The 22,294-nt window shown below is 48.7% G+C and overlaps 1 protein-coding gene across 1 annotated transcript; it reads left to right on the plus strand.

The window, feature by feature from the left end:
* Positions 1-2,265: 2,265 nt before the first annotated feature.
* Positions 2,266-22,035, plus strand: LOC119285694 (probable glutathione peroxidase 4). Its single transcript, XM_037565026.1, has 6 exons — positions 2,266-2,443; positions 2,527-2,603; positions 2,705-2,766; positions 18,389-18,507; positions 21,416-21,583; positions 21,690-22,035. The coding sequence occupies exons 1-6, from the start codon at positions 2,390-2,392 to the stop codon at positions 21,771-21,773; spliced, it is 564 nt and encodes a 187-aa protein (XP_037420923.1). The 5' UTR covers positions 2,266-2,389; the 3' UTR covers positions 21,774-22,035.
* The last annotated feature ends 259 nt before the right edge of the window (positions 22,036-22,294 follow it).

The raw sequence follows: 22,294 nt of genomic DNA on the forward strand, positions 1-22,294 counted from the left end.
GGGGCAGGCCCCTGCTCGTCCCCCTGGCTCCGCCCCTGATTACTATCAGTTATTTTAGAGCAGGAAAAATAACAAGTTCAGTCTTTCCTTCCTATTTATGAGGAAAAAGATGCCATTCTTTGGCAGATTATGAAGAAAGCAGCCTGTTTGCCTCCTATCAAATTATGATCAATACCTAATGTTATGTTTTGTTTAAAAAACACATTAATTTGTAGACACCCGAAGTTTCTGTATCCTGAGATATAACATTTTGCACCAAATACTTATATTAACTATTGTTCATTTGTACTTCCTCCATTCCACAGTTTTCCTTTTTCCTCAACCGAAGAAAAGTAAGTCCTGAAAGCTCCTGGCGAAGTTTCCCAGCCTGACGCTAAAAAATATGGGAGGAAACTAGTGCTTTTGAGCATCTTTCAGTAAAAAAAATTCACCTCAGATTAGACAAAATCCTTTTGCATCCTAAACAACTGTACGCTTCACCGTCGACTCAGCTCACGAAGCGATAAAAAAGAGACCAACATAGCCTGCCTGGCCTAGCTTCGCGGGGCTTTGATCAAGAGAACCAGGATAGTTTTTTTAATATCTCTCAAACAGAGTCAGTCTACTCATGATTGATACAAAGTGATAACAAAATATGTTCATTGCATTTTATTAGATTTTTGTTTATTTTACTGATATGTTTTTATTCTAGAGTGACCTACGATTTTTTCACATAATTACTATATTTTTAAATAGCGGGCTACATCAAATAGCGATGGTCTTTAAAATTAGCCACGCCAAGGCCATAATCGACTATTTCATAACTTTAGTTGATATATGTGCATGAATGTCATCTTTTTCAAACCGCTATAGCGGGACTATATCGGTGGTATAGCCGGGTATCTAGAACTTTAATTATCTAAAAAAAATCGAAAACTTTGATAATAATGTGTGCGTTGCACATGCAAGCTTAAGGATCTAGGGTATCCATGAGTTATTGAACATGATAGAGTCTCACTATGAGAAGCTTCTTGGTCCATGATTCTTGTTACTGTGAGATTGATTGTTTGCCCCATTTATTAATTCCTTGTGATTTATGATCTCACTAAAGTTGCACTAAGTCGCTAAATGTCGTGTTTCCTAATGAACTATAAAAAGATATATTGATTCTTTTCCTTTGTGTCTATCATTAAGTAGCTTGTAATGTGTTTGTATTTATATTAGTTAAGACACCCATTGCATGCATAATTTTATTATCTTGATAATTAATTGATGACAATGTGTACGTGCATTTGTACATGCAAGCTTACTTTTTTTAAGGGAAGGCTATCATGACTAGATTTATTGAATTAAACAGGGATTACATCGTCCAGCAGTTTTGAGACTAACAAGCCAGGAGGCTCGTTCGTCCAACTACTAGTAATCTTATTACAATAAGAATAGTTAGTTAGCACATGCACCGCTTCATTACATTCATGATAACAATGTTTAAAGACGATCTTTCCAATAAAAGAGGAAATATCCACACATTCCGCGAAGATTGCCGAATTTGCATCCCGTCATGTTGTGTGTCCCACACACGCATCAACAACAATCGTATAGTCCGATTCCGCTTCCACCCGCGGCAGCGCCAGTCCATCTCGCATTGCCATTGCCTCCACATTAACCAGATCTGCTGCATATGAAATGAATTTGCATTGTGCAGCTAGAAAATTTCCTTTAGCATCCCGAATCACCGCAAGCTTACTAGTTGCAATGTAAGGGTATCTTTTCTTTTCAGGGCAACAATGCATCAGTTTTCCCCCACCTTTTTAGCCGTCCCATAAGGGCATGGCCAACGCTCCATGCTGGAGTGCTGCCCTACAGTCCACGTTGGATGAAAAGGGGACAGAGAGAAAAGAGTGCTGCCTGCAGAGCCAAACGGACTCTTGCAGAGGAGGCTGGTGCTTCAACCAAAAAGAAGAAGAAAAGAAGAGGAAAGTGAAAAAATCATATGCAAAGGGTAGCAGAGGACCACAACAAACATGTGCAGCCATGGATTTAGAAGGAAAAGAAGATGACGAGAGAGAGAATATAGGAGGGACCATACGGTGAATGAAGGGGATGCTTAATCTACTTGCTCCTACGTGGATCTTGGGGCATCACCATACCACTGCCCCCATTGTACATGCCCTAAATGCAATTGAGGGCCCACGTGACAAAAGAGCAATTCACATTTGCTTGTCGGACCGGTTGGGAACTTCGACGGAGACAGCCGGCCAGCCTGTCCCGGCACACCGCCGCTATTAATAAGTTGGCGCATCAAAGACACGGAAATCCTCTCTCTATTCTCTCCCCTAAAGAAACACGATAAAATTCGACAGAGGATTCGGGAGGACTTCCGCCGTCCGGGAGGCGAAGAGAGGGCGAGATGGGGGCGTCCGAATCTGTGCTGGAGACCTCCGTACACGAATTCACCGTTAAGGTGATTCATCTCCTCGCGGAATCACGCGACCCTGCATCATTTTTCTTCTTCTCCAATTTATTTGGGGGAAATTTTGGGAGCAGGATTGCAACGGCAAGGAGGTGTGCCTGGACACGTACAAGGGGAAGGTCCTCCTCATCGTCAACGTCGCCTCCAAATGGTTGGTATTTGTCTCGTCTCCGTGGCAGTTTCCTAGGATCTTTTTGCTTCATTCATGTTGGCGTGTGGAGGACTGAATATTCTTCTTTGTCATCCCATCAGCGGGTTCACGGAGACTAATTACACGCAGCTGACGGAGCTTTATCAGAAGTACAGGGAGAAAGGTCAGCTTCCCTTCTTGGTTTATTTTGTGTATCGTCTAGATTATATGCTCAAACGGCCAGGGGAAGATTGCGTACTTATGTTTGTCGAAATCATTGGATGTCATTTTTCTGGATTAAGTGGTGCTGGAATTGGTTGATTCTGTAGAGGAACAACCGGCTTCTTTAGTTTCTCATCGGTGTGAAGTGTGACTTTAGCTTTACCTTCGTGTCACACAAACATCACACCACGGTATAAGTAGTGTTGATGTGTACATGTTCATTCCCATAAAAAAAATGTGTACATGTTCATCTTTGTAACTGATCTTGTGTCTTTAGTTTTCTGGAGTACCAATAATCTCAGAATATTCTGTGTCCAGCAATATGTGGAAGAACTGAACATCTGTTTGTTCCTATTTGCTTAAAAGGAGAATATTATTTGGCAGTTTCAGTGATTCAATGTAAACAAATTTAAGGACTTCTTTTTGAATAAATTAGGAAATAAGAGTTTGAAAAACTCAAGGGGAAATTCATTTTCACAGTATGTTGGACTACTGGCTTAATTCCACCCTAAATACCCTATAGATTTGCTTCCTTGATATTTTTTCCTCCAAAAAACCACATAAAAGCATTGCGTCTCGATGCATTGATGTTAGAATAAATCTGAGGCGCACAGTTGATCTATCGAGGACCACTCAATCACACAAGCATGCCACCGAGATTTGTTGACGAGGTTCACCGATATGGCTACATCCCCGGGGCCTGACTATGGGTGCTCCTCCCCATGACACCGCTACAATTCCGCACCTTGGCCGCTCGGGCGCCGGCACACGCCGCCGGTTCCCCGCGTGCCTGTGCTATTATGTTGGCATAGGTTACATCGTGTGTCTACCCCCTCATTATATAAGAGGCCTAGGATACAAGTGTCCTACTAGGACACGACTTGGTGATCCTATCAACACACCATATGACTCAGAGTCCAACTGTAACCTACCTAAAACAAAATATTCGACACAATTCTAACAAACTCCACCTTGGTGAATATTCCTCACCACCTTGGATTCTCCATGCGTTGAAACTCCATGTACATTGGACTTGAGATACACCATGAGCACCGCTGCTACTCCCAGACTCCATGTGGCTCCACCTGCAACTGTAGTCCCTTCTCGTCTTCTTCAAACTCAACACTCGAGCAAAATTAACTTCCTTATCACTCTACTTTGTGCTCCCAACTTCCGGAGTACCATTCAACGTCATCACACACTGATAACTGATTTGAATGAAAGTGAACAACTCACATATTGGACGCCGCATATAAGAGTTACCTGAACTCAACATCACCGCTCTTTCTTGACCGTCTCTTTGAAACTTGAAGGAATTTCCCCGTCGCCCTGTGTCACCCTGAGTCAAATTCACAGTTGTCTCACTCTTTCTCCGGATAGTCTCTGACATGTCCCATAGCTATAGCACTCCGCCTCCTTTTGTACTTGTTATCCGCACTTTGCCATGTGCATTGAACACCACAAAATATACGACCATGTGCTCTCTCAGCTTTTGACATTAAGAATTTCCGCCACATGAGACCGAGGAGGCACATGACATGTGGGCCCTATGACACCACACACAGCAGCAAGACCTCCCTGAGCGTTGTGGGGTGCACACCCTGATCGTTCTTCGTAAAAAATATCATGAATGCTAAATCAGGTATCCAAGCTGGGCAACCCTAGACATTGTAATACTATGATTGATGCAACAAAATTTCAGTAAGTTTCTCTGCTCTGGCCAAAGCCGCATGCTTCCTACTTCCTACGCCAGCTAAAGAAACAGCGTCCAATCAATTCTACCTTGTTATTCCCAACATAAGTGTGAAACCCAATATTCGATTGTCTTATGTGCTAGCTTTTCAAGAGAATCTTTATTGTCACTTGTGTAGGAAGTAGAAATATTACATGTTATTCAAAATACCGTGCAGCAATATAGCCTGATTCTAGTACTGCTATGCTACTACAGTACTACATACTACCTCATAGTCAGAAAAAGAAAACATAATAGGAACTGATGACTTGAACCTTGGTTTCATTATTTAATATACCACTTCACGAGTAGGGAATCGAATGGCATATTGCTTGATTAAGCTGAATACACCAGGATAATGCTGTAAAATTCACTACCACGTGATGTCAACATATTCAAGACAACTCCATGTCATATGCAATAGAGACAACCCTAAATAACATACAACTATGCAATTTTGGCATTGTTATACAAGAAGACAGTTTGGCACCACCCAAACATATAAGAATTATCTGTAAAAACCTAAGTAGTGGAACAGTGATATGATTTTTGGATATATTTCAGAGACGATACGTTCAGTCAGATCACCGAAAAAATTGCACAATGCTCATAAACGTTCTGCTAGTTCTAGATCAGTCTTCACTCAAGATTGCTCCATGACTAATTTCTCTACAAATAGACAGAGAGAAATCAGTGTGACTTCCCTAAAACAAACTATAGCCACCTAGCTCGTCGGGACCCCCATCTATCCTGAAATCTTCAAGAAATATCAAAATCAAAATCAGAGATAAGGACGGGATTATCTGGCAAAATATGGACCTAATTGAACATGAAGTAAGCTTGGAAAGATCCAGCACACATATACTGCTCGTCTTCTATTGGCAGTTTGGCATCGGTGTTGTCGTGAACGAGTAGCTAGCCACCGGCAGAAAACTTCCGGTCTTGAAACGCCGGGCCTAACTCACGGCGATCCTGCCGCTGGTAGCCTCCTTGGGTAGCACGGAAGAAAGGGCAGCATGTGGAGGTTGAGAACCAGAGCCAGCGCAAAACTGTATCAACCTCAACAACGAAGGGAAGAAGAAGTAACTTAGAACGAACTTGGACATGTAGCAACCGCTGCTATCATCTCCATCTCCGATGGCCCGCACAGCCAGATCTAAAAGGAGAGATACCGGCAAAATCTCGAAGGCAAATCTGATTGATTAGGACCCTTACTACACTACATCTATAGGGGGCACCCTTGCCCAACTTAACTACGGGGTCGCCGTGGAAGAGAAGAGAGGTGCCGTCAGCGATGGGAGGGATTCTCGAAGACTCGATCTCTTTCGTGAGAGAACGGGAAACAAGAACCTCGTGTGGGGTGGTGTGTTCGTATGTCTACCTCAAAATTTTGTCTGATGCGTGGGGTGTTTTTGCAGAGTTGCAAGTAGATCGGGGACAACCTGTATCAGCCTTTCGTTCCAGATTGAACGGTTCAGATGGCACGGAGGCAGGCACACCATCATCACCAACTGCCATTTTTATAAGAGTGTATATAATGTACAAATGAAATAAAAGCCAAATTCCACCACAGCCTTCCCGTGTGCACTTCAGTGTGAAGACCAATGAAAAATATCCAGAACTCCACCACGTGCTCCTGTAGGTTTAGGTCAATTAGCTTTCCTTATCTTTGGCTCCCGATGGATAGCACTAGTCTTTTGTATAACTTTTTTTCTCAAACGAATCTCGTACACACGCGTCGTGGTCTCGTGTCTCAGCCTCCGATCGCATGCGGCAACCTGCTCCTGCTTTGCCTGGACGAAGTGATGCACCAGGCCCGTGTCCACCAGCGGGCCTCGTCAATCGAGGCAAGCAGCCCACAGGGCCTCACCTCAGCCACTTGGACTGGCCGTTGCTCGAGTCACACGCGCGTCCGCGCAACTGCAGCGCCTGACCTAGCACTCCAGCACTGCTCGATCGACTGGATCGATCTCTGCCGCCGACGCCTTTTGCTGCACACGCTTTCGGACTCGCCGAAACGACGGATTGATCTGGTACCGATTTGACCCGCCAACACGAAGATCTCCCACGAACAACACCCGATGCTCCACATTGCTTTTGGTTCTCGCCATCGTTGCTATACTGGCCGAGACTTTTCGATCGAGCCCAACAGATATCCAGTCCGATCCATCCGCGACATCGAACTGCCAGCAACCTCCACCGCCGCCTAATCACGCTGCTGTCGTTGATCTTCTCCACAACCATGACCTCCTCCAGATCGATGATCAGCAACCTCCAGACCTTGCAACCTTGCTCTGATACCACTTGTTAGAATAAATCCAAGGCCACCATTGATCATCCGAGGACCAAGCAATCCCACGAGACAGGATGACGACACCAAGATTTGTTAACGAGGTTCGGCGAACTCGCCTACTCCCCGGGGCAATGACTACGGGCGCTCCTCCCCATGACACCGCTACAATATTGCACCCTGGCCGCCCGGGCCGACACACGCTGCTGGTTCCCCGTGTGGTATGCTATTATGTTCACATAGGTTACATCGTGTGTCTACCCCCCATTATATAAGAGGCCTAGGATACAAGTGTCCTACTAGGACACGACTCCGTGATCCTATCAACACACCGTATGACTTAAGAGTCCAACTGTAACCTACCCTGTACAAAATATTCGACACAATTCTAACAATTGACATAAAGGAGTAATAGCTACGAGCCTAGAAGAAGGCTAACAACCCCTTAAGGATAGGAAAAGAATACGAAATTAAGTCGGCAAAACAAAACTGAGACCTTCGCCCCCCACTAGACCAATAGGCACGGGACTTGCCAGCTGGGTGCCTTCTTCCATATTCACCATGTTGTGAGCTGCATCAAAGGAAAGACAACTTTCATCGACGGCCTAGTGGCTTCCCCCAAATTTCTTGAACAAGGCCCAAAATTTAAGGAAGGCATCCTAGTTAGCTACAGACCACGTGATATATGATTTTGGTTGACCGCGGGATCCTTTCAGGGTAGGCCCATGAAAAGGATGTGCTGAGTCTTCATCAGGAGGATCACTTAGTTGGGCCGGCATCGATAAAGCCTATCCGACGTCACGTCGCGAAGCCCATCCGGCTAAGAGACCGCAACGTCCATCCGACTGGACCAAGACATGGTCAATCAAGACGAATGTTACCGCGGCGCCATCAAGACGGTTCTTGTGCGACATGGTAATTCCATCAGTAAGTACCACCATTAGGTCGTTATTACATTATGGCTCTTAACAGCCCTTGTAACTCCACCTTCTCGTCGTAGTATATAAAGGTGAGAAGGGTGCAAGACATAGCTAGGTTCACTCAAGTCTACATGCTAAACAAATCCTCTGTAATCACTCGGATCATAAAAGAGAGGAAACATCCAAGCAGGAGGAGGGTGTTACCCCTGGAATAGGAGTCGAACCCGGGTAAAACCTCCATTGTGTGAAATACCATACCTAGATCCTCCATGTGTGCCTTGCCTCTACAAAATCCCCAAATCATGAATAATGCCACGAAATCCCCGCGAGAGTAGGCGCCCACCATGGGACACTCGTGTTGTGGAGCTATGGTCCAGGCAGGATCATCTCCGGACATTGGTTGAGGGCTTAGGCCCCGGCAGGTTGTGCATTCTGGCACACTGCATTTTGATGCCAACGACGCAGCCTGGTATTCTGTCTTCGCCGCACTCCCCATGATCATTGTACCATGCATCGGTAGCATGCACTTCTTTGTAGATCGCTCCGGAGTCATATGCTTGCCGTTTTCCACTCGATGTGGGCGAGTGAAGATTGTCTAGGGCATCCCGTGGGATCCGTATCTTCAAAAGTGAGCAATGCTACTCCACAACTTGTGGGGATAATCAACTCTGATTCTATTCTGCCCACATTGGACTCTGAGTCCGTCGGGTACGAAAGTTTGTACAACTCTGCTTCTGTGACATGTGTACATGGCTAACAATGGTGCAGCCGCTACTGATGAGCCCACACGAATGGAGGATGACACACTTCTGCACAAGTCTGTGGAGGGGAACGCCCCTGAGGCCGTCGCCTTCGAGGCCTCTCTGGTGGCCATCCTGAAGGAGCAGAAGTGCTTGATCCAGGTGAGGCGGGATCTTGAGGCGCGAGAGCTTGAGCTTCAGGCGGCTAGAACACGGAACACATGTTGCTCTCCTCAACTGCCTTGACTACTCATACGGCTCGTGTTGCATGTAGCACACAGGTGAGCCAAGGTTTGAAGGGCGTTCGAGTACATCGTACTCCGGCCATGAACCTGCTGACTGCCGCAGCATTGGCCAACAAGCTGGCTTCACCCACCAGTTGACCATCAGCAGAGGACCACGTCCAACTCGTCACACTGCTCAAGACTGCGGTGGAATAACAAGATATAGCCACTTCATTGCAAGGCTGACTGGCTTCAAAGTCAGTTCGGTGCTAACCTTTGGGGGCTCGTAACTGCCCCATCATCATGTAGTCGCCTTGTCCTAGTTGATCCACCAATCGGTGCCCCATCGCGCCGGATGACATCAATCGAATCCGCACTGAGAAACGCCGACTCAGCCCCTCTCCGGGGCGGATATCAGGAGCTTGCGACGCATGGGATGACGTTGAGGCTATCCGTGCATCCAAGGAGCGATCCGAGCATCGTGGCAAAGCCGATCGTCCCACTGGGTCACTCGGTCCTTTGTGTTGCAGTAACCTTTCCTAGAACGACGGATCACTAACGGAATCAAGTACGATGGTACTACCAAGCTCGACTTTTGGTTGACCGACTATGTTGTGGCCTGCAATATCGGCGGAGGCAACGAGCGCATCGCCATCTGCAACCTTCCCTTGATTTTGGAGCAATCAGGATAGGTGTGGCTAAATAGCTTGCTCGAAGACAACATTCATGATTGGGAGTCTAGGATGATCTACGTGATGCGTTTCTCAAAATTTTTCAGGGACATTCGTTAGACCCGGCTTGCATGGGACCTATGGAACTACGTAAAGAAGGAAGGTGCGTCGGTCCGCGAATACATCAATCGCTGGAATCGGCTCCAAAATTCCATTGAGAACGTCGTTGAGCCTTAAGCTATCCAGGCCTCAAATTGGGAGTTAGATACGAGCTTTTGAGGCAAAAACTTGGTCGCACGGAGGTGTTGACCATGAGTTGACTCATAGAGATAGCCAATAGATATTCCGCTGGGAAAAAACCACTGCCCCATTAGATCTGACTGCTTAGGGCAAAGGCAAACCTAAAGTCGAGTACTCTAGGTAGAAGAATCGTCCCGACTTCAATCAAAGGAAGAACAACCAAAAGTGGAAGGGGGATGGTGGTGACATCGTCAACGGAGCAGAGCTGGTTGCCGCGGCGGAACACGATGGGTCGTGCAGCAGCAATTGGCCGCCAAGTCATCAGTGGCAGCAACGCAAATATCAGAAGCTGCCATTTGATGAGATCCTTGATCAACCCTGCAAGTTTCAGGACACGAATGAGAGGTTATCCATGCACTCCACCAGGGATTGCAAGGTAGTGAAGTGCCTCCGGTCGGAGAAATCGGTTGCCAACAGCAACAACAGCGACAACGAGAACCATGGTCAGGACGCAGGCGGCGGCTAACCACCGTCACCCCAACAGGAAGGAGATTTAATCATCTTCCAGGGGCTGGACACCAAGGGAAATCGCAAGCTTCGCTCGAGGTCAACGTGACCATGCCAACCATCACACAATGGCTGAACTCATCGGAAGTGCTGATCGGATTTGATCGTAGTGATCACCCAACTCACATTCCTTACCTGGCCGTGGATTCGCAAGTTGGCCGGTTCCGGCTGCAAAAGATGCTCATGGATGGGGGGAGCAACATCGACATCCTCTATGCCGCAACCCTTAGGTGCATGGGCATCCCTGAGTCTTAGTTGTCGCCTAGCAACATATAATTCCACAGAATTGTGCCAGGCAAGGCGGCCAATGGGTCGAATCTCACTGGAAGTTGTCTTCAGCGAAGAGAATAATTTCCGGGGTCGAGACCCTCTGCTTTGAAGTCCTCAATTTCCGGAGTGCCCGTCACGTCATCTTGGGGCGCCCTGCCGATGCCAAGTTCGTGTCTAGGCCCTGGTATGTCTACTTCAAGCTCAAGATGTCGAGCACCAACGGAGTGATCACGATCTCTGGCGACCCCAAGCACTCCAACGAGTGCGATGATGCCGACGCGGCTATCGTTGAGACCCTGATTGCTGCTGCAGAGTTGGCCAAGATCCAGAAGGAGGTTGACGCGGAACAGATGCCAGCCTGCAAAAGTCCAATAGTCGTCTCCTTCCAATCGGCCAAGGACACCAAGAAAGTGCAAGTCGGGGCCTGGAAGATTCATCCAAGACCGTGCAGATCACCATCGATGTTCTTGCTAAATACCCCCTCTGTCCGGGAATTAACTATCGCTGAAATGAGTGAATCTATAGAGTAAAACGCGTCTAGATGCACTCATTTCAGCGACAGTTAATTATGAATGGAGGTAGTAGGAAAGAGCGCACTTCACGAGAATTGGGACATCTTTGCTTGGAAGCCGGCTGACATGCCAGAAGTCGCAAGGGACTTCCCCGAGCACAAACTCAATGTTATCAAGGGCGCGAAGCATTCAAGCAGGCCCTTCACTGATGCGCAAGGCCATCGGTGAAGAAATTGCCCGGCTACTCAAAGTCGGCTTCATCCGAGAGATCCAACACACGGAGTGGCTGGCAAAGCCAGACATGGTGGTGAAGAAATCCAACCATATGTGCATTGACTATCGACCGATCAACAAAGCATGCCCCAAGAATCTTGCTATGCCTCGTATCGGTCAGGTGATCGACTCCATGGCCGCTTGTGAGCGTGTGTGCTTTCTGGATGCCTATTCAGGCTACCACCGGATAAAGATGAATGAGTCGGATGAAGAGAAGACCTCCTTCATGATGCCCTTCAGCCCATACTGCTATGTTTCCATGTCCTTTTTGTCTGAAAAATGCTAGGTCCACTTACCAGTGTTGCATGCAGAAATGCTTGCATGACCAGATCAACAGGAATGTCTACGTCTACATCGACGACATCGTGGTCAAGTCCAAACATGGAGACGATCTCCTGGCCGACTTGGCCGGGACGTTCGCCAATCTAAGGTGGATCAACATGAAGCTCTACCCGGAGAAATCTGTCTTTGGTAAAACTCCTTTATTTCGTTGTATCCGGGAGCGGAGTCGAGGCAAACCCGAAGAAAAGTGTCTATTTTGAAGATGCCCAACAACAAACAACAACAACAAAGCCTTCAGTCCCAAACAAGTTGGGGTAGGCTAGAGGTGAAACCCATAAGATCTCGCGACCAACTCATGGCTCTGGCACATGGATAGCAAGCCTCCACGCACCCCTGTCCATAGCTAGTTCTTTGGTGATACTCCAATCCTTCAGGTCTCTTGTAACAGACTCCTCCCATGTCAAATTCGGTCTACCCCGACCTCTCTTGACATTCTTCGCACGCTTAAGCCGTCCGCTATGCATTGGAGCTTCTGGAGGCCTGCGTTGAATATGCCCAAACCATTTCAGACGATATTGGACAAGCTTCTCCTCAATTGGTGCTACCCCAACTCTATCTCGTATATCATCATTCCGGACTCGATCCTTCCTCGTGCGGCCACACATCCATCTCATCATACGCATCTCCGCCACACCTAACTGTTGAACATGTCGCCTTTTAGTCGGCCAACACTCAGCGCCATACAACATTGTGGGTCAAACCGCCGTCCTGTAGAACTTGCCTTTTAGCTTTTGTGGCACTCTCTTATCACAGAGAATGCCAAAAGCTTGGCGCCACTTCATCCATGCGGCTTTGATTCGATGGTTTACATCTTCATCAATACCCCCATCCCCCTGCAGCATTGGCCCCAAATATCAAAAGGTGTCCTTCTGAGGCACCACCTGCCCATCAAGGCTAACCTCCTCCTCATGCCTAGTAGTACTGAAACCGCACATCATGTACTCTGTTTTAGTTCTACTAAGCCTAAACCCTTTTGATTCCAAGGTTTGTCTCCATAACTCTGACTTCCTATTTACCCCCATCCCACTATCGTCAACTAGCACCACATCATCCGCAAAGAGCATACATCCCGTGAGCTATTTTGAAGATGTCCAAGCCAAAAAATCTGAAGGATGTGCAGCAACTGACTGGGTGCATTGCCACTCTTGTCCGGTTCATCTTTAGACTGAGGAAAAGGGCCTGCCACTCTATCCACTTCTGAAGAAGTCCGATTCCTGGGTGGACTAACGAGGCCCAGCCGGCCTTTGGAGACCTCAAGCACTCACTGTGCACACCACTATAGCCGCTTCGGCTGTGAGGGAGCCCTTGCTGCTCTACATTGTTGCCGCTAGCGAGTGGTCTGCTAAGCTTCATGCACTAGTCGATGCAACCAAAAGTCTGAAGTGATGGAAAGGGTAGGCAGTCTACATATACACTTCAACACCCCTCTCAGTGTGATGCGAGAAGTCAACACATGATTAGACTTAGAGGAATGGCTCAAGAGGCGAATACGTGGACATAGCGGGGGCGGCAGCAATTTTTTGATAATTGCGAAGCCAGGACTTGAACTCAAGACCTTAGTCCTGATACCATTTTAAGCTTCATGCAGTAGCCAATGCAACAAAAAGTCCGAACTGATGGAAAGGGCTAGGCAATCCAAATATACACTTCAACATGGTCATCGTTGTCTTGGTGGTGGAGCACGCAGAATAAGGCAAGGTGCAGAAGGTCCAGCGATTCGTTTACTATGTAAGTGAGGTCCTCTTCGGCTCCAAGCAACAACATCCCCATCACCAAAAGCTTGTTTATGGCGGCTTTATGGTGTCCAGGAAACTGCTCCACTACTTTCAAGCCCACACGGTCACGGTGGTCAATAGTGCGTCCTTGTTAGAAACCATCGGCAATAAGATGCCACTGTCAAGTGGCCAAATGGGCCATTGAGATCGCGGCCGACATCAACTATGAGGCATGCAAGGCCATCAAATCTCAGGCCTTGGCTGATTTCTTTTTTTTTTAGAAAAGGAGGATGTACCCCCAGCCTCTGCATCTGGACGATGCATGCAGCCATATTATTAATTATTCACAAAGACCATACAAGGTGATGCATCAATAAGCCTAAAGCCATCATCTTGGCAACACCGTTGCTACTCCTATCCCCTTGATGAAGGCGTGCCGACCGGGCCTAATACCAAACAGACATCGCACCAAAGCTTAACATCTAAAGCTAGGTGTCCCATCCAAGCCACTACCTGGATTGGGTCCCACACCGGTCTGGCACACTCCCAGTGAACATCACACGCTACAAGGGCCGTCACCTCCATCTTCCCTCGGTCCATCCTCAGAGCAGAACTGATGCACCGACCTTGCCATGCCTCTGCCATCAACGCCACCATGACGCCAGACAGCTTCATCCTCCTGCGCGAGTCCATCTCCAACGCGCCCATCGTCGAACCTCCGCGGCGCCATGTCGCCGGGATCCGCCGTCGGCCTTGCGATAGATGTAACACCGCTCCTCCTCTTGTCCCCTCCAGCCAGCACGTGCTCCAAAACGATGCCCCTAGGAGGGACAACGACATCGAAGTTGCCATCATCGTTCGATCCGGTAGATCCAGATCTAGGGTTTCCCCCGGAGCATCACGGGTGGGGCGCCATGACCTACAACAACGATGCCTCTAGAAGGGAATGATGTCATAGACGTCGCCATTGTTTGCCATGACCGTAATCGACGCGATTTTCACCAGAAATCACGGCCCCCCGATCTCGCAGCTGACTGAAACCGAACGGAGCTTTCGTCGTGAAGACCAAAGCCGCCGTCGGCACGCCGGCAGGGAGCCTCCAGCCGCCCCTCACCGGTCCTCCATGCGCCACCGGTTGCCACGCCGTGGCGGATTTGGACGGGACGCCAGATTCGCGGCTTCCGATGCCCATCTCCAGGCATAGACTCCACCGAGGTGAAGAGCACCATGCCGGCCATGGATCTGGCCGCCGCCGCACAAGCAAAGGGACGCCGCCCTACCTGCTGCTCGCGGATCCAACACTGGAGTCGCCCATGTCGCCTCCGGGTGATCCCACAGCCCCTGCCGTGTCCGGCCCTCCACGTGCAGGACGAGGCACCGCATCACCGCCGCCAGACCTGCCCGCGCACCGCCGCGCCTCGGATGAACACGCCGCCGCCGCCCGCGCCGAGCCCTCGCGCGAGGAGATGGGGCCCTGCCGCTGCCAGCACCTACCGGGCTTTGCCCGGTGGCGGCGAGGGGAGAAGAGGGGTGGGGGGGGGACGAGGGGGAAGAAACGGTCTTTGACTTACTGGAACAATTCATCTAAGGGATTGAACTTTCACCCCTTGGTTGATTTCTTGGTTGAATGGATGGAAACCCAGTCCCTTTTTAGGTGCGGTCTGAACAATGGATCATGTACTTCGGCGGATCCAAGATGCTTACAGACTCGGGGGCTGGGGTCATCCTTATTTTTCTTGAAGGCGACAAGCTCAGATATGTATTGCATATTCACTTTGCTGCATCTAACAACGTTGTGGAGTATGAAGCTGTCGGATTTCGGGTTCCGGCAGACCCTTGAGGTTCGAACACTGGGGTGCGCGCGGAGATTTCGCCTCCTACCTACCTGCACTCCTCCGCCTTGCTAGGATCTAAACTAAGGAAAGAACGGCACAAGAGATGGAAGGTTTATACTGGTTCGGGCCACCGTTGTGGTGTAATACCCTACTCCAGTGTGTGATGTGGTGGATTGCCTCTTGGGCTGATGATGATGAACAATACAAGGAAGAACAGTCTCGCAAGGGTCTGTTCTTGGCTGGGGCGATGAACTGCTGGGAGGAGCTCAGTCACCCTTCTCTCTCTCTCTACCTGATCTTCTCTATCCTTCCACCCCTCCGGCCCCCTTTGCTTTGTGGGTGGCTGGTCCTATTTATAGAGGCCCTGGTCCTCTTCCCAAATATCGAGCGGGAAGAGAGCCAACAATGGCGGGCTAATTTGAAGGGGGACAGCTAGTATCAGCTATCCTAACAAAAGTAGTCTTGGCCTGCGCAAAGCTCTGGTGATGACGCCGTCTTGGGCTCCACGGTGACCTCCGTCTCGTAGTCCTCCTGGTCTTGGTCTCGTTGCACCGAAACGGCAACCTTTGCCTGATGCCTCGGTACTCCGCGGCTGCGCTTGCCCCCTTTGCACCAAAGAGGAAGGAAGGACACTGCGCGGGCTGGCACCCGCCTGGCGCCCCCGGTCGTCATGGCTTGCGTCACGGGCACCTCGTGAGGTACCCCGCCTTGATCTCTCCGCCTCCTCGTGAGCCAGCCTGACGAGGCCGCGCCTGAGGAAGCTCCGCGTCGTCCGCCCCGCGAGGCTTGGCCCCTCGCGAGGGTCTTGGTTTTGTGTTGGTGAAGATGGGCCGCGCTGGCCCCCCTTTGAGCCACGCCGCAGGCCACAGGCAGGCAAGTCTGGGGACCCCCGTTCCCAGAACGCCGACCCCCGTTCCCAGAATGCCGACAGAAGCCTTGGATCGTTGTATCACTTGGCTTCCGTCGGCTGCTTTGCAGTGGAGATTCAGATCTGGTACAACAAGTCATGAAGGATGGTGATGCCAAGAATCCTTCCATGATCGTATATCGGGAGGAAGTCGCAAGCTCGAAAAAAGTTCGAGGGCTTGGAGCTTCATCATGTTCGTCAGTTGTAGAACGAAGCAGCTGATACACTCACGAAGATTTGCTCCACCATAGAACCCATTCCTTCTGGTGTTATTTTGGAGCAACTATGTAAACCATCCATCAAAACAAAGACGAAGGCCGAGCTCGAACAAGAACCCATTCAGTCAGACGCTAAGGCCGACTTCCCCGTCATTCCAACCTGGATACAGCCCTACTTGGATTACTTAATCCAAAGGGAGCTATCGGCTGATGAGACATAGCTCGGCAAATCATCCCCCACGTCGAGGCATACACCATCATCAATGGCGAGCGTTACAACCGCAACATCACTGGAGTCTTCCAACGTTGCAGGTTTCCAGAAGAAGGGCGATGGATTCTTGAGGAAATTCACTCTCGAACCTGCAGTCATCATGCGCCATTGCGCGCCCTTGTCGCCAAAGGATTTAAGCATGGATTCTTCGGGCTTACCACTCTGGCCGACGCAGAAGATCTCGTCTACAAGTGCCAAAACTGCTAGAGGTATGCATGTGAGCCACACATGCTGGGTACATCCCTCAAAACCATTCCTATCACATGGCCATGCCGTGTGGGGATTTGATATGGTGGGCCCGCTCAATACTGTCAAAGGTGGATTCACTCATCTGCTTGCCGCGGTGGACAAGTTCACGAAGTGGATCAAAGTCAAACCTATCATCAAGCAAGATGGCCAGACAGTCAGCATTATCAAAGGCCTCATTTATCTGTTCGGCATCTCGCACATCATCATCATCGACAATGGGAAGAACTTCACTTTCGGACCTTTTTCGCTGCTTTTGCGACGTCACGGCCTCCGACTGGATTATGTCTCAGTAGCGCACCCCCAGTGCAATGGACAAGTGGAGCTCTCCAACGGTCTCATCCTTCAAGGTATCAAGCCCCGGCTGCTAAGACTCTTGAAAGAGACTCTTAGCTGCTGGCTTGACGAGCTACCGCCTTTCCTATGGAGCTTATGGACAACTCCAAGCAGATCAACTAGCTGCACGCTCTTTATGGTCTATGGAGCAGAAGCCGCCATGTCGAGTGACATCATTCATGACTCCCCTCGAGTCGTGGCGTATGTGGAGGTGGATTCCGAGTCTGCGCGCCAAGATGCCGTCGACCTTCTGGAGGATGCGTGAGAACTCGCTCACTCTCACTAGGCCATATACCAATAAAACTCACGCCACTATCAGAGCCGCCGAGTACGAGGTCGAGCGTTCAACGAGGGTGATCTAGTTCTCCGGCTGATCCAGAACAAGGAGGGAATGCACAAGCTCCCTCCATGGGAGGGACCCTTCTTTGTCAGCCAAGTGCTACACAATGGCGTGTACAGGCTGATCGAGAATGGCGAAGAAATCAAGAGGACATGGAACATTGCCCAACTGCTTCCGTTCTTGGCTTAAGCTTTGTATCTTTCAATACTCTTTTGGCGGCGTGGTAATTCCACCAGTAACAGCCACCATTATGGCTGTTATTACATCATGGCTCTTAACAACCCTTGTATCTCTACCTTCTATCGTAGTATATAAGGTGAGAAGGGTGCGAGACATAGATAGGTTCACTCAAGTATACAGGCTAGACAAATCTTCTTTGATCACTCGGCTCATACAAGAGAGAAAACATCCAAGCTGGATTAGGGTGTTACCCCTAGAATAGGGGGCCTGAACCTAGGTTAAACCTCCAATGTGTGAAATCCCGTACCTAAATCCGCAAATAATGGATATTTCCACGAGATCCTCGCAACACTGGTCAACAACCATATTTTTTTCTATGGCATTGGCGCATTGCACATTGCCTAATGGGACTTGTCATCTTTTTATCTATGAAATATTATGAATTTCTGCCATTGTACTAGCTTCAGTCCTTGAAGGATTTGCGTGCCAACCATTTGTTGTGAGATATAAGTGTGGACATTTTATGGAAAAATAAATCTTCTAGAACTTAATGGACATTGGATTAGAATAAAATTATAATGACAGATTGTTAATCATGCGTTCAACAGTAGTAAGCTCATTTATGCACTGTCATAAAATCTTATTATGCATGATATCAGTATGCAAGTAAGATTGCCTCTTTGATGCTAAATTATATAATGATTTAGATGTTAGCTAGGGTGAAAACTAACTCCTCTTGCTTCTAAAATGGCCAGACTTTGAGATATTAGCATTCCCCTGCAACCAGTTCTTGCGACAAGAGCCAGGCAGTGACCAGCAGATCCAAGACTTTGCATGCACAAGATTCAAAGCTGAATATCCAGTTTTTCAGAAGGTAAGACCATACCCGAACTGTTTGTTTGTCAAGAAGCGTCTAATATTCTCCCACTAATGAAGCTTAGTTGAAGTCACTTTCTCTTCATAGCTAGAGCATTGGCTATTTCTTGTTCATCATGGTTTCTAGACGATAAAATCAAAAAAGCATTGGAGGGAAAATATCATGCCTTATGTTTTAAAACATATCGCAAGTTTGACAAGTTTACATGGTAGAAACAAATGTCAACATAGATATGCTGTTATGGCGCTGCTAGAAGGAGGGCGCGAGAGGGCCGGCCGGGGGCCTTTTTGCCCACGGCCGGGCAAGAGGGAGAGGATTTCCTTCTTAATTCTTGCTTGATTAGATTGATACATCTCCTCCCCTTATATAGAGAGGTTTACTTGACTCCTAAGCAAGCGACCCTTATCTCTAATTACCCCTAAGACTAACGGGCTATACCGCCAGCCCAGGCCCATTAGGCCCATTACGTACTCTAACACTACACCCCACCTGGACATGCAGCTTGTCCTCGAGCTGCAACTTATAACCATGACTTGATGCAACACAAACCTAACACCTAAAAAACAAGCCTTTTATATCTCGGCTTGTTTTATTACTCTCAACCCAAAATGGACTGGGACACTTTATTTTAGACTCCTGAACATAAAGTGGACACCATCCGCACGTCGGACGTGCACGAGTATAGCCACCTGGATCCCATGGACACCATCAGGACAAAAGGAGTGCATGTGTATGGCCACCTGGAAGTGGTCGCAAGAGCGACCAACAGAGGCGCCCTCGCGGCGGTCGGTGGCGGAATGCAGTGGTGCTACGCGGTGCGCTCCTGTCGGTGACATCATGCCTTCTCCCTGCCGGACGACTGTTGGTTTGCACCGTACAGAGAAGAGTGGAGGGCTTGTGATGGAGAATGGCGAGAAGGGGTGTGCCCCCCAACCGTCGATGTCGCAGACTTTGAGGTCGCTGTTCGTGGGGAAAACAGCATGCCCGCTGCCCATGGGGAAAACCGCATGCCCAAGATCCCTGACGCAGCGGACGAGATCGAGATCCTTTGCACAGCGAAGCGCAACTGGGGGAGGAGCGGCAACTGCAGACCACACATCTCCCGCACAGGCCAACGCGCTAGGAGGCCGCGCGCAGCAGCCTGCAGCCTCACCGCCATCGACACGTGGCGGGTAGCGATCCAAGCCGGAAGCGGTGACGGTGACGGCGGGAACTTGATCTGCTGGATGGGGACGCCCTGGGACGGCGGCGACGCTGATGGGAACGAGGTCGTCACAGTCCCGTCGTAGGGCATTCCATACTGGTACGGGATGACCGGCGCCGTGGTCGCGTCCGAGGGCGGCGACAACGGGGGTAGCTGCTGTTGGTGTGGCGGCGGAGGAGGTGGCTGGGGCGCATAGGGCCCGACGAGGAAGGCCCTGATGCCCGTCACGGCCTGCCGTAATTCCAGGATTGCGGCTGTCATCTGCTCCGGGGTGAGAACGAGGGCGGATGGCGCTGGGGCAGAGGGTGCAATCGCCCCTGAGGACGCCAGCATGCCCAATGCAGGCGTGCCTGCTGTGTGGGGCAGCAGCGCTGATGAAGACGCTGGTGGCGGCGGGTAGGTGTGCGGCGGCGGCGGGTGGGAAGAACTCGGTGGAGGGCTGGACATGATCGAATCCGGAAAAGCTGATACCAAATTGTTATGGCACTGCTAGAAGGAGGGCGCGAGAGGGCCCATGGCCGGGCAAGGGAAAGAGGATTTCCTTCTTAATTCTTGCTTGATTAGATTGATACATCTCCTCTCCTTATATAGAGAGCTTTACTTGACTCCTAAGCAAGCGACCCTTATCTTTAATTAACCCTAAGACTAACGGGCTATACCGCCAGCCCAGGCCCATTAGACCCATTATGTACTCTAACATATGCACTGTGGGTGTGTTTGGTTCTCATCTGCGAATTTGCCTGCATTGCATGCTTGGCCTAGTTAAGCCTGGCTGAGCAAAAACAGGCAAAAAAACATTATCTGCACATCGTTTGGTTGCCCGCATCTAGGCTTCTATGCTTCCTGTATTAGGGGATCAATTTTGGCATGGCGTTTGGTGTCCTGGACTGGCTCGCCACATGTAACTACACGGTGTTTGGTTCTATACATGGGATATGATTAAGAGTTAACAACTACACATAACACACAGAGTTACAGAGTGCCATGGCGACTGTGGTGGATGGTGGTGGTGACGACGGAAGCAACTAGTTTGCTGCACCTGGCTGGTTGGAAACTGCCGATTCGGCAGTTCCTAGCGGCCTCGCTGGGAGCCCACCATGTGCACCGTTGGGCCCATCATGTGCTCGATGTGGCTCAACTCAGCCTGGCTGGTTAGAAACTGCCGATTCGGCAGTTCCTAGCGGCCTGGCTTGGAGCTGCTTTGAGTTTCATGCAATGTAGGCCCAATAGTGAACGCAGGCAACAACCTATGTTCTTCGTGTGCGGACCTGGTTGGCCTCTACGCGGGTTACCAAACACGCCCTGTTTTGTTGCTTCCATACAAGTATACACTTTCTTTTCTTTGCAACAATTTCAGTTTGGATACATTAGGTGGGGTTCCTAGCGGCCTGGCTTGGAGCTGCTTTGAGTTTCATGCAATGTAGGCCTAATAGTGAACGCAGGCAACAACCTACGTTCTTCCTGCCCGGACCTGGTTGGCCTTTATGCGGGTTACCAAACACGCCCTGTTTTGTTGATTCCATACAAATATACACTTTCTTTTCTTTGCAACAATTTCAGTTTGGATACATTAGGCGGGGTCAGAGTTTCTTGGTATGGCCTACTGTTGATGGCCATCACATAAACATGAGTACAAATTACAAATTACAGGACTGTTGTTTATCTGTAAAGCTGGGTCAATCTTGTACTTGAAAATTGCAGGTGCGTGTAAATGGCCCAGATGCTGCGCCGCTTTACAAGTTTCTGAAAGCTAACAAACCTGGTTTGTTTGGTTCAAGAATCAAGTGGAACTTTACCAAGTTTCTTGTTGACAAGAATGGAAAAGTAATCAACAGATACGCAACTGCTACCACACCATTTTCATTCGAGGTCTCTCTCCTCTCTCTCTCTCTCTCTCTCTCTCTCTCTCTCTCTCTCTCTCTCTCTCTCTCTCATCATGCAGTATTTTTCTTACGCATTGGTCTTAAATTTGCAGAAAGACATCCAGAAGGCACTTGAGGAGGAACCCTCTGACTCGCAGACAAAAAAAGAGGAGGAATCCTCCGACTCGCAGAAGTAGGCACTTGCAAAGTATCCCCGTTGTAATATCTAGACCAATCTCTGCCAGTAAATTAATGTGATATTTCCCCTGGTTTGATCTTTGTTCTTGTATTTGTGACTTCCGCTTATGCAACTAGAGGTTGTGTAGGTACCAATTATTTATCTGCACCTCTCGTGGTTCTCTTTTGGGTGCTTTTGTGATGAACTGGAATTGTATGCAGTTTATGGTAGTTCTGTATTTGGACTCATCATGTTTCACGTAATGCTTTGTGACCCGGATATTCAAAATGGAGCAAGATAAAAATCTCTAACATACTCCCTCTGTTTCTTTTAGTCTGCATATAAGGTTTGATCAAAGTCAAACTTTGTTAACTTTGACTAAGTTTATAAAAATATATATCAAGATTTATAATATGAAATCAATATTGTTAGATGCATCATGAAATTAATTTTCATACCATATAGCTCTAGTCTAGTATTGTAGATGTTGATATTTTTTCTATAAAGTTGATCAAACTTTATAAAGTTTGACTTTGACCA

The sequence above is a fragment of the Triticum dicoccoides genome, chromosome 4A (assembly GCF_002162155.2).
Source record: "Triticum dicoccoides isolate Atlit2015 ecotype Zavitan chromosome 4A, WEW_v2.0, whole genome shotgun sequence".
NCBI lineage: Eukaryota > Viridiplantae > Streptophyta > Magnoliopsida > Poales > Poaceae > Triticum > Triticum dicoccoides.

Excerpts from the sequence above, each read along its gene's own strand:
- LOC119285694 (XM_037565026.1), top strand. The coding sequence starts at position 2,390 with ATGGGGGCGTCCGAATCTGTGCTGGAGACCTCCGTACACGAATTCACC. Across the intron at positions 2,767-18,388 it reads TCAGAAGTACAGGGAGAAAG|ACTTTGAGATATTAGCATTC; the intron begins GTCAGCTTCCCT and ends TAAAATGGCCAG. Across the intron at positions 21,584-21,689 it reads CCACACCATTTTCATTCGAG|AAAGACATCCAGAAGGCACT; the intron begins GTCTCTCTCCTC and ends TTAAATTTGCAG.